Below are 12156 nucleotides of genomic sequence, written 5' to 3'. Positions count from 1 at the left end.
TCCCCATGAAGTTTATGCCTTGTTGTGGTACTTTTTAAAAATGATAAATATATCATCATCTCAGTCCACACATGATCCAGAAAAATCATTGCACACGTTTAATACCTCGCTTGCTTGCAAACAAAGCTTACAATTTGTGAGACTTTGGATCAGGACGAAATATCTACTAACTGTTCTTTCTAGAGATTTGGGGAATAGGATGACCCCTTTTTCCTCCCCCCTTTTTTAAAAAAAAATAGGCTACAGTTTCACATGGCTCCCAAAAGAAATCTCTCTCCCTTTTTGTTTCCCACACCAATTGATTTATCATTTTGCTTGCAAGCAGATCCAGAATGTTAGGGCAAGAACACACTCACTTTTTTCTCGTAACTTTTTTGTTGCGGACCGAAACCAGTTGACTTGAATAAATTTTTCTGAGGCCTGAATGTAGCCAGCAACGTGGAAAAATCTTACCATTCAGGGCCGGCTGAATGTACATTTCAGCCACACAGTAAGCTGCATTGGTAGGCACTGGACTGCTAAATACAACCATTTTTCGCAGCAGCGAGTTAGACAGGTGATTAGCATAATTAGCACTGAGCAGCTATACATATGGTAATGCTGAGTGTGTAAATGCCAGCTGCGGTGTAAAATTTATGTCAGGGGTCGGCAGGGCTGTGCGAAAGCATTGTGTTCCAGCTGCAGGTCAGGGCCCCCAGAGCTTACCTCCTTTTCTCTCGTTGGTGAATACGCCAAACAGAAGAGAAAGACAGAAGTATAACAGATACGGCTTTGATGGAACAGCCCAGTTCTGTGCAAGAGAGACCGTCCTAGAAAACACACCCTGGCGCACACTCGCAGAAACCCCATTACTTTCCCTACAAATTGTTTTGCTTCATGCAGGGTCCGCATGAGCAGCGACCGGGGTGGGGGGCTCTGGGTAGGTGCACAGGCCCGATGGTTTCTGGGAGGACCACTTGAAGAGTTGCACTTCTGTTTTTCTCTCCATCCTCCTGCCCCCTGCCCCCATTCCGCTCACTACTCCTGCCCACATTGTTTTCCTTCAGAGGAGAGAGGAGGGGGTCCCCCACTGGATGGGGTAGTGCTTGTCCTTTAGAAGAATGGGAACAGCCATCAGAGGAGGAGTGAGTTCACCTTGGAACCTGTTAAGGTTCCAACAGGGCGACTCTTCCCAAGCTGCTTACCTGTGTGGGCAGAGGGCTCGCAGTTTCTTCGTGCTGGTGGCGGCTCTGCTCACCAGTCCACCCACCACCCCTAGACCCATTAGATAGGAAAGGAGCCACAGGTTTCTTGTTTGAAAGGAGGACAGTCTTTGAAGGGCTCATGCCCTTGGAAATGCACAGTGGGGGGATTTATTGCTATGATGAGTTCAAGCATTTTTGCACTTGAAGCATTTTTTTCCTGCCATGCCCCCATCAGCCCCCCGCCTCCCATTTGGTTGGTGGCTATAAGGTGTGGCGGTGACAGCATAGAGTTCACACCACCACTGACCTGGTGATGAAACTTCCGCACTGCACCAAGGCCTCCTTATGCATCAGCCCCTAATCCAGCTAACCCCAATGGCAACGAAATCGTGAAAGTGGCCCCCAGTGACGGGCGTCTCCCACACCGATGCAGAGGGAAGGATCCCTCGTGGGAGATAAATCAAGGGGCCCTGGTGTTTCCCAGGGCGGGAGCCTGCGCTGGAAGGTGGGGACTTGCATTGTCTCCTCCCCCTTCACACACAAGGAGGAGGCCAGTGCAAAGAGCCCGGGCAGGACAATGGCAAGAAGACTGTTGGGAGCGGAGAGGAGAGGTGATGTCAGTCCCACAGCCTGGAGAAGGGAGCTGGGGTTAATGTTATGCACCAGCCTGAATGCTGTGAGGGCGCCCACTGCCACACAGGCCCTGGGTGTTGTTGTTGTTCTCGGCTTGTTGTCTGTTATTTTTTTTGGTGGAGACTTTCGCAGGCCCTAACTGAACACTGAGGACTTGATGATTGCATGCTGCCTTTGGTCCCTGGGTGCTGCTTCCCGGGTCAGCACTCCCTCCGAGCACGCCGGCTGTGTGCAGGACCCTCCTCAGAAAGACAGGGCTTGGGTTTGCATCTGCAGGCTTTTCAGCCCTTGAGCAGTGAGGTGAAATCGTGGTAGGACCTGGGACCGTCCACAGCGGGGCAGGCAGGCATGGAGGCTCGAGCAGAGCTCTCCTCCGCTGGGTCCTGCCCGCGGCCAGGGGCACCTTGGGCCTGCCGGCTGTGCTTTCACTCGGCCTGTCTTAGGCGGGGTGGGCCGCAGCCCTCGTTCGCACAGCCAGCCGCTAATGAAGAGCGGGCCTCCTGACAGACAGACCCAGGGTCGCTTTGGGAGCTGGTGGCCCTGACAGAAATACTGGGAGGTGAGGGGGACTGTGGCAGGCAGCGGGTCCAGTGTGGGCAGAGTGCTGGGGTGACCTGATCGTGTCCGACAGGGCGAGCGGTTGGCTCCAGGGAAGGCCATTCAGAGGAAGCAGGCTGAGCTGCAACAGATGGCACCACAAACAGCTGTTGTGGGGTCTTGCGGCAGACACATGCTCCAAAGGAGCCTCCAGCGACTTCTGCACTCCCCCTCCCCACCCCCACCCCTTGTCCCTGGGGAGGGGCAGGGACGGTGTCCTGCTTTTTGTCTTGTTTTTGTGGTTTTCGTCTCACTGGCCTCCCTTCATGAAGGCACATTCTCTCTGGGCTATCTGATTCTAGCATTTTCCCATGGCAACACCCAGGGGCACAATCCCACACGGAGAAAAACAGCCCAGAGCTTCAGCAGCAGTTGGCTAGTCATGAATAAAAGAGATGGGTGGAAAAGTGACTAAAACTCACAGCCTAGGAGTTTTCAGCCAATTGCCCAAATTACTGAATCTTCTTTTTTTTTTCCAAGTTAGAAAATGAGCTGGTGTTCATAATTTTGCAGTTACATCCTTTTAAAGATGGGTATTTTTTCCCCACCCTCATAATAACGAATCACAACGTTGAAAGAGGGACCAGAAGTAACTAAAGCGGGGGGGGGGTGGGGGGGGAATCTCTAGCGTTTGTTCGATAATTCATGGGATTAATCAAATGCAAATGCTACGCTTGCATATACACAGACCCGTTTTCCTAATTGGACTCTGAGTGGGTGCTTTTCAGGCTGAAAGGGTCATTTGTTTTGACTGATTGACTTTTTGAGGCTTTGAGGAGCATTAATATCTTATGCAGATGGCTGCCTGTCCCCAAGGCGCGCTCCGTGTTGAGGCCGTTCATTCATTCATTCATTCATCCGACACCCCGAGTGTGCCCCGGCGAGCCTGGTGCGCGAGGCGAGTGGGCAGCGGGAAAACACGTTGGCTGGTCGCCCAGATGATCTTTCTGTGGGTCCCAATAAGCTTTTGCGAAAAGCTTTTTTTGCACGAATGCCACAGGCGTGTATTAAGCCTGTGCGGAAGGCTGAGGCAGGCGGACCCCACGAAGGGGGTGTCTTTGGCTCACTCACCACGGATCGGAACAGCGTGGGCCCAACTGTGGCTCCCCCGCGTGGAGGGGTTTCTCACCGGTGCTGGCCCTTCTTCGCCTTGGAAAACGGTGCTTGGTTTGCTTCGGGGAGGGAAGGATCCCCGGAGCTTGATGGAGAGCTGCGCCGAAGCGATGCTTTTACCCAGCTCTCTGCAGGAACCGGTTTGAGCCTCGGGTGTCCGGAGAGCCGGGCAGCGGGGTTTGCAGAGCAAGAGGCAGAGGGCTGCCTGTTCCGGGGCCTCGTCTCTCTGCCCCTCTGGGACCGGGAAGAAAATGGGGCCCGACCACGGCCGCCCATGGGGCCCTGCTGACAAAACGGGGTCTCCTCAGGGCTGTTGGGAGATCTCGAGGCAGTGTTGTTGCCTTTTAAAGGAAGATACCAATCATGAGCCCTGGGTAGCACGGGCCCGCATCCTGAGCGCTCTAGCCGGGAGCTGGCTCTGCCTGGTGCCTGGGGGGGGGGGGGGGGGGGGGGTGCGCCCAGGCTTGTATCCTCAGCTGGTGCTCAGAGGCCGCGAGGCTCGAAAGGCAGTTGGGTTAAAGGGTTGGTTCTGCCTCCTGTGGTCTGGGCAGCCAACTCGGTATCACCCAAACTCTGCTGCTACGCGTTCTCCTCTGTCACTGGGTGCTGATACACACCCAGCGATGGATGGATGAATGAATGAACGGACGCCTGCTCAGCTACTGGTTAAGGGCTTGGGAACTTTCACATTACTGTCGATCCTATGAGGTTAGTAGTAGCATTTTTATTCCATTTTAGCAGAGAAGGTTACTGTGGATTAACGGTATTGTGGGCTCGTCCCGAATATCAGTGCCACTGGTGGCAGGGCTGGGACTCAGAATCCCGGACTTCTGGTCCCCCTTCTCATCACCTGCCCAGTCCAGGGTGTCCCAGTTTCGTGGGGGAGTGACACTGAGCAGCATGTTTATCAGTAAGTAAATAATGAGTGTGAAAATGCTTTGCACATGGGAACCACCACACAAGTATAAAGGTTATTTTGCGTCCCAGGATCCTGAGGCGGCATGTTTTTCTGAGCCTTGTTCAAAGAGGTTGGTTGTCACTTTATTGGAGAAGGAAAAGACTGTGAGGACTCAGGATATTATAGAGATGCATGTTATTTTTGTATTGAGCTTGTTTTTAATTCAGACTCCTGCCAAGTAGCTTCATATTTGTTTTTCTCTTGTCACATGGAAGTCTTTAATTATACATGTTCAGAAAATTTAAGAAACAGAGATAAACCCCCCAAAAGGGAAGTGGCTGAACATTCCCCACAGACCACTACCGCAGCAGTAACGGCTGTTCCATGGCCGTCAGTATTCCTCCATCTACATCACAGATACTAGGTCTCCTGGTTCGTTCTGCTCAGTGGTAAAAAATAACTTCGTAATATTTCATGAACGTTCAATTATTTTACAAATAAGAGCGAGGGGCGTTGACCTGGAAAATGGAAAGAGAAGAAAACCATTTCCCCCAGATCACACCTGTAATACCAGTCACTGGAAATGGGGTCTGTGGGGCTTGCTGAGAGCCAAGCTTCACCCGGGTGCATGACGAAAGAGCCCGCAACGGGAGGAGCCCCCTGGCTGCCACTCCGCGGTGATTTAGGAGAGGAGCAGGTGCTGGGGTAGCAGGTCAGAGGAGTCCCTAACATTGCTCTGCCCCGAGGGCTTTCGTGCCTGGCAGCTTGTTCAGAGCGCCTCGGGGCGAATACCAGTGAGAGCCTGTGAATGCTGTGCAGTCGGTGACACGGCACACCGGGAAGCAGCCGTTGCAGCCAAGTGAATGACATTATCCTGGTGTTGCCAGGGGCCAGCCACACGCACCTCCTTCCTCTCCCTGCAGAAGCCAAACCTACGCAGCCTTGCCGTTGCCAGTTCTTCTGCCCAGAACACTGGTCCCCTCGCTCTTCGAAGTTACTTCCTTTTAGGTCTTCCCCAGCCACTCCTTGGGACGTGGCCTGCCCCTCCCCACCACCTGGTAACTCAGAAGGCATCCCCACCTCACCTTCGTTTCCTCCTCGGCCCGTGTTGTGCCAGGAGATTATGTCACTGCATTGCTTGTCTGATGCCTGTCTGCCTCGCAGGCCAGCCAGCCTCTTGGAGCAGAGAACACACTGGTTCCACCCACCATGGCACCCTGCGGCTTAGCTTATAGCACACCCCCCCCCACCATGGCGCCCTACGGCTTAGCTTATAGCACACCCCCCACCATGGCACCCTACGGCTTAGCTTATAGCACACCCCCCACCATGGCACCCTACGGCTTAGCTTATAGCACACCCCCCACCATGGCACCCTACGGCTTAGCTTATAGCACACCCCCCACCATGGCACCCTACGGCTTAGCTTATAGCACACACACCCCCATGGCACCCTACGGCTTAGCTTATAGCACACCCCCCACCATGGCACCCTACGGCTTAGCTTATAGCACACCCCCCACCATGGCACCCTACGGCTTAGCTTATAGCACACCCCCCACCATGGCACCCTACGGCTTAGCTTATAGCACACACACCCCCATGGCACCCTACGGCTTAGCTTATAGCACACCCCCCACCATGGCACCCTACGGCTTAGCTTATAGCACACCCCCCACCATGGCACCCTACGGCTTAGCTTATAGCACACCCCCCACCATGGCACCCTACGGCTTAGCTTATAGCACACACCCCACCATGGTACCCTACGGCTTAGCTTATAGCACACCCCCACCATGGCACCCTACGGCTTCGCTTATAGCACACCCCCCACCATGGCACCCTACGGCTTAGCTTATAGCACACCCCCCCCCCATGGCACCCTACGGCTTAGCTTATAGCACACACACCCCAATGGTTGGCAGATGAATGAATGGTTATGGCCATTTGTCAAGTAAAGAGGGTGTCAACTAGACTTTTTAAAAATTACTGAATAATTTTGCAAAAAAATTCTTATTTAGTCGAATATAAGATGAAATGATAAGTAAAATGTGGCCACATAATGTGCAAAAATAAATGGAATTTAACAGTGCTCAAAAGTAGGAAACGGCATAGGTGGTTGAGGAAACTTTAGAATTCACGGTCTTTCAGCTCTAGTTGCTCATTCCACCCGTGATGATAGTCTTATCTTGGTTGAAACTGGTTGTCACGTTACCCAAATATTCGTATTTGTCACTTGAGCATCGAGATGGAAGAGCAAAAAGGTTTTCAATCCCAGGCACCTGAAAATATACACCTTTATTAACACATCTATCTTAAAACATCTAAAAAAGGTGACGTTATGGAGCCCCTGGTAGGAAATAGCATCATTTCTGAAGACCCCTGCGATGAAGTAATTGCTCTAGTCTGAGCCTAGCCTGGAAGAGTGTAGTCGGAGTCCCCAGCGGCTGGGACTTTGCATCCCGTCATCCTCGTGGGCGCCCCTCCCTCGGGTCCCTACCTTACTGACTGTGACCCCAGGCCGCTGCTCTGCTAAGGGGGCACAGGCCTGGGCTCCTGCTCTGGTGTTGGTTGTTGTTACCTCACTGTCTTCATTCACCTGACGTTTTAAGCTTCACTAAAGGTAAAGGGAGTGCGACCTAGAAATGGTGTGCGAGGCGGTGCCCGAGGAGGCAGGAGGAGGCCTCCCTGGTGCAGGGTGCGGGGCCCTGGGGTCAGAGCCAGGCGAGGGAAGCGGCTGAGCTCCTTCTAAAAGGCTGCCTGGAGCTCCTGGGTGTGCTGTCGCCTTTCAGAGGGGACCTCTGGGCTAATAATTGACTTTTTAGCCTCAAACTACTTTTCTGTCTCTATGGAAGGTGGGATGGAGTGTAATTCAGCCCTCTAGCTAATTGGTTAAAGACAAGCATTGCAATCTCTGCCCGAGGAGCCAATCAGAGTCTGGCCGCAGGCAGCCCTCACCTTGACCGAGGGCAGCCCTCACCATGACCGAGGGCAGCCCTCACCATGGCCGCGGGCAGCCCTCACCCTGGCCGCGGGCAGCCCTCACCCTGGCCGCGGGCAGCCCTCACCATGACCGCGGGCAGCCCTCACCATGGCCGCGGGCAGCCCTCACCATGGCCGCGGGCAGCCCTCACCCTGGCCGCGGGCAGCCCTCACCATGACCGTGGGCAGCCCTCACCATGGCCGCGGGCAGCCCTCACCATGACCGTGGGCAGCCCTCACCATGGCCGCGGGCAGCCCTCACCATGGCCGCGGGCAGCCCTCACCATGGCCGCGGGCAGCCCTCACCCTGGCCGCGGGCAGCCCTCACCCTGGCCGCGGGCAGCCCTCACCATGACCGAGGGCAGCCCTCACCATGGCCGCGGGCAGCCCTCACCCTGGCCGCGGGCAGCCCTCACCATGACCGCGGGCAGCCCTCACCCTGGCCGCGGGCAGCCCTCACCCTGGCCGCGGGCAGCCCTCACCATGACCGCGGGCAGCCCTCACCATGGCCGCGGGCAGCCCTCACCCTGGCCGCGGGCAGCCCTCACCATGACCGAGGGCAGCCCTCACCATGGCCGCGGGCAGCCCTCACCCTGGCCGCGGGCAGCCCTCACCATGACCGCGGGCAGCCCTCACCCTGGCCGCGGGCAGCCCTCACCCTGGCCGCGGGCAGCCCTCACTATGACCGCGGGCAGCCCTCACCCTGGCCGCGGGCAGCCCTCACCATGACCGCGGGCAGACCTCACCATGGCCGCGGGCAGCCCTCACCATGGCCGAGGGCAGACCTCACCATGGCCGCGGGCAGCCCTCACCATGGCCGAGGGCAGACCTCACCATGGCCGCGGGCAGCCTTCACCATGGCCGAGGGCAGACCTCACCATGGCCGCGGGCAGCCCTCACCATGGCCGAGGGCAGACCTCACCATGGCCGAGGGCAGCCCTCACCCTGGCCGCGGGCAGACCTCACCATGGCCGCGGGCAGCTCTCACCTTGACCGAGGGCAGCCCTCACCATGGCCGCGGGCAGCCCTCACCCTGGCCGCGGGCAGCTTTCCCGTGCCTCCTGGAAAGGGCCGGTGGCGTTCTGTACCTTTATCCTGCATTGCATGCTGTTTCCTGTTTTCCTGTGGTCTTTCTGGAACGTCAAATTGATTGCAAGCTCCCTAATTCCCCAGGGCATTTGTCAAAGTTCTGCCTGAGGAGTCTTAACTCTTTTTGTAGCCAATTGATCATTTCCCTCTGTCTTTCCCCCCCTTCTCTCCCCTTCCCCTCTTCCTCTCTGATACACAGTCTGTTCCTGTCCAGCCTCACCTCACACGTTCCAAGGTGGCCTGGGCCATATGCACGAGCCCCCCCAGTCTGTGGATCTGGACTAGTTTTCCTAATGAGGGCATTATTTGCTTTTTAGCCTGCCCCCTTGTTTATAAAATATGCCAAGAGAATGAAACAACCCGCAGTTCCCAGTACTTATTTACTTGCCCCAACCAAATGTTTATGTCCTTGAATACTAAACTTCAAGAGAAAGGATTCCTCCTCGTGGGAAAGCTGCAGTGATGGCCGAGGCTCCTGCACCAGAGTAGCCGCAGGCCTGCCCCTGGGCGAGCGCTCACCGGTGCCTTCAGGAGCTTGCAGGCTCACTGTGGGCCTGGAGTGTGTGGGGTCAGGGGGCTCTAGGATTCTGTTTGCTGCTCCCAGCCCCTTCCCCTTGACTGCACGGGCTCACAGCTCCCTCCAGAGCTTCACCTCAGCCCTCCCTCCCGCCATACCGCCCGGCCAGGTGCAGCATTCTCAGCTTGGCTTGTTCTAAAACCACAACGTGGGGCCTGAGGAAGAGACAAAGGAGTTTGCGGCAACAGCACCACTTGAGCCCAGCTGCGCTGGCGTCTCGCATGCCCAGCTTCGGCTGGGCTGCTGGAGTGCAGGCTTGGTGCTGGGGCCGGGGTTCTGGCTTCCTCGGCACGTTCAGAATTACCTGGGAGCTCCCAGAACACAGGCTGCCCGCCCGAGGCGGCTCAACCTGGCACCTGTGTTTTCTGGATGCTGACCAGGTGAGTCTGAGGGAGCCGGGTTCCAGGGCCTGCCCCTGACAGCTCCGGCTGACACATTTGGTTCCTCTCCAGTGGGGTTTCCCTTGTGCATCTGACGTGAATCCCATTATTCATCTTCTCCTGGCAAGTTTCATGCTGATTACAGTTTGTCACCTTTCTTTGTTTCCTTTTCCACAAGGAGAAACATTGCCTTGTTACCTTTGCCAGATTATTTAGGAGAAGAGTGTAAATTAAAGCCATTTATCTTGAAATGTGCTGTGGGGGCACCTTGTTTATACAAGTGAAAGAAATTGTAACAGCGGTATCTGGTCTGGTCTGCAAGGAAAAGGTGTCTGAGTTTTCCGGCCCCTCCCCCCTTTGCACAACAGTGCAGTAGTTAGAAGGTGCACAAAGCACCTGTGCATTCGGTTCGTGCATGTGATAGGACAGTCCTTCATGGGTTTAGCGAATATTTTTTATGTTTATTAGAGGCCCGGTGCACAGATTCGTGCACTGGTGGGGTCCCTCAGCCTGGCCTGCGCCCTCTTGCAATCTGGGACCCCTCAGGGGATGTTGGACTGCTGGTTTCAGCCTGATCCCCGCAGGCCAGGCTGAGGGACCCCACTAGTGCACGAATCCATGCACCAGGCCTCTAGTATGCAAATAAGATCTTCGGTTAATCTCTTCCTGACCTCTCCCCTCCACCCTTCCCTCTGAGATTCATCGGTCTGTTCCACGTTTCCATGCCTGTGCGTTGGGCGTCTGCCCCCTGGTGGTCAGTGCGTGTCATAGCTACCGGTTGAACAGTCACTTAGGCTTTTATATATATAGATGGGTAAGTTAGACATTCCTGATAACAGCCATGTGACTGTTACTCCTCAAACATCAGCCCCACACTTTCATAACCAGAGTTTGTTTATCATGTATCCTCTGCTTCTCAAAGAGGTAGCACATAGAACGTGAAAAGGTGGGGATTTTGCTGTTCTAATTGAAACCCATACATGTTTATCAGTTGGTGGACGAGTAAGTCGTGAATTAAATTATACTCGCCAGAAGATTGGAGAAGAGGCTATGTTTAATCCTCAACTCATGATCCAGACCCCGAAAGAAGAAGGTGCTAACGTCCTGACCACAGAAGCGCTCCGCCAGCACCTGGACTCCGCACTCCAGGCCAGCCGGGTCCACGTGTACATGTACAACAGGTGAGGTGAGGCGGTGGGAAGGGGCTGCTTGCTGAGGCCCCTTTATTTTAGAAAATAAGGTTGCCCTACAAATACAAGTGGGGTGTTAATTCAAACAGTTTTTTAATGAAATGATTTTTTAAATGCAATTATTACTATTTTTTTAAAATCTTGATCCATTTCCAGAGTTTGGTAACCAGTCAAAGACATGACTTTATAATGTATTTTCAGTAAGTATTTTGTCACTATCCCCAAATGTGTATGATCCTTCAAGCAGCCTCTGGGATGCGATACAGTACACCTATTCTGAAGATGTTTTATTAACTTGAGCTGTTTCTAGAGCAGTCAGATTTTGAATTGCCTTTGGTCAGCTTGCAAGGAATAAGGAAAAAATGGAATAGAAAAGAAAAACAAAGAAGTTACTGCTCATTACTTTGTATTCACTGTAGATATTGACAGTTGTTGGTTTGTGTCACAAAACTAATAGAGGGTGGAGCCACAATGGCAAATTTCTGCTGATAGGTGGGCAGCGTAGGATAGACCTATGCACAGCTTCACAGAATATTACCCTTTCATCTCGTAGCTAATTTAACCGTGCTGTGGGGACAGTAAAAGTAGAGGGGGGGTTCTGGCACTTCTTACCTATCTAAGCTGGGAGATATCAGGGTAGGGATTTCACATCTTGTCCGTTCTTGTACAGCACTTAGGTCAGGGCAGGCACTTGGGGTTTGTTGACTGACTGACTGCCTGAATTGATTAATTTAATTGGGTCTTCTCCCTGAGCGGTTGAGATGACTATCCCTAAACCCCATTTCCAGGGGACCACTGAGTCGGCATTTATATAACTCCGTCCTGCCCCCATAGGCTTTCAACGCCGTGAGGGAGCGGCAATGTAGACATATTCAGTGGCCGGGGAAAATGAGGGAGAATAAAATGAAAGTCTGTCCTTGTCTCTGCTGTAACCTCCACTCTGCATGCACTTCGCTGGAGTGGCTATAATGGAAGACCCATCCAGCTGGAGGCAGCCTCTGGGGGGCTCAACATGACCTTGGGACAAGTCACCTAGTTAGCACACTCTGGTTTCCTCATCTGTAAACTAAGTTAGGGAGTGTTTGCTCTGTTATCCTCAGGAGGGTCCCAGAACAAGATCAGGCACACGTGTATGTGAAAGGGTCTTAGAAAATGTAAGGGGATGTGTCTTAGCGCCTCGGTCAGGCACACTTGGGTGGAGAGCGCATCCCAGCTCTCACCAGCACAGCCTCCAGTCTGTCAGGAGCTTTGTGGGGGAAACACCTACCTGGTGCAACTTGGTAAAACGTGCACGTGGAAAGGGGTGTTCCAGGGCCACTGTGAGCTTGCCGGACGCGTTCTTACGTGACGAGCTTACCTTGAGGGGCTCGTCCCTTACCTAGGAGACAGTGAAAGCATCCGCACAATGACGTAGCACTGTCACTGAGATGGAACCGGAGGACTCTTATGCATGAACTTGAAAGAACACCTAGTTCAACCCATCTCATTTTTTTTAGGTGAGAAAATTGGAAAT

At 53.9% G+C, this 12156-nt stretch overlaps 1 protein-coding gene across 5 annotated transcripts in view; it reads left to right on the top strand.

Moving 5' to 3' along the window:
* Window positions 1–12156, top strand: part of PTCH1 (patched 1) — a 71003-nt gene that overhangs the window by 20770 nt on the left and 38077 nt on the right. For all 5 annotated transcript variants that reach the window (XM_079789907.1, XM_079789906.1, XM_079789908.1 and 2 more), the window contains one exon: window positions 10445–10634. In XM_079789907.1, coding sequence (XP_079646033.1) covers window positions 10445–10634 — 190 coding nt within the window. The remainder of the gene's footprint in view (window positions 1–10444; window positions 10635–12156) is intronic.

Source organism: Cnephaeus nilssonii (assembly GCF_951640355.1).
Source record: "Cnephaeus nilssonii genome assembly, chromosome: 14".
Classification (NCBI taxonomy): Eukaryota; Metazoa; Chordata; class Mammalia; order Chiroptera; family Vespertilionidae; genus Cnephaeus; species Cnephaeus nilssonii.
Note: the sequence above shows the minus strand (reverse complement) of the source record. Positions and strands in the feature narration are given on the sequence as shown.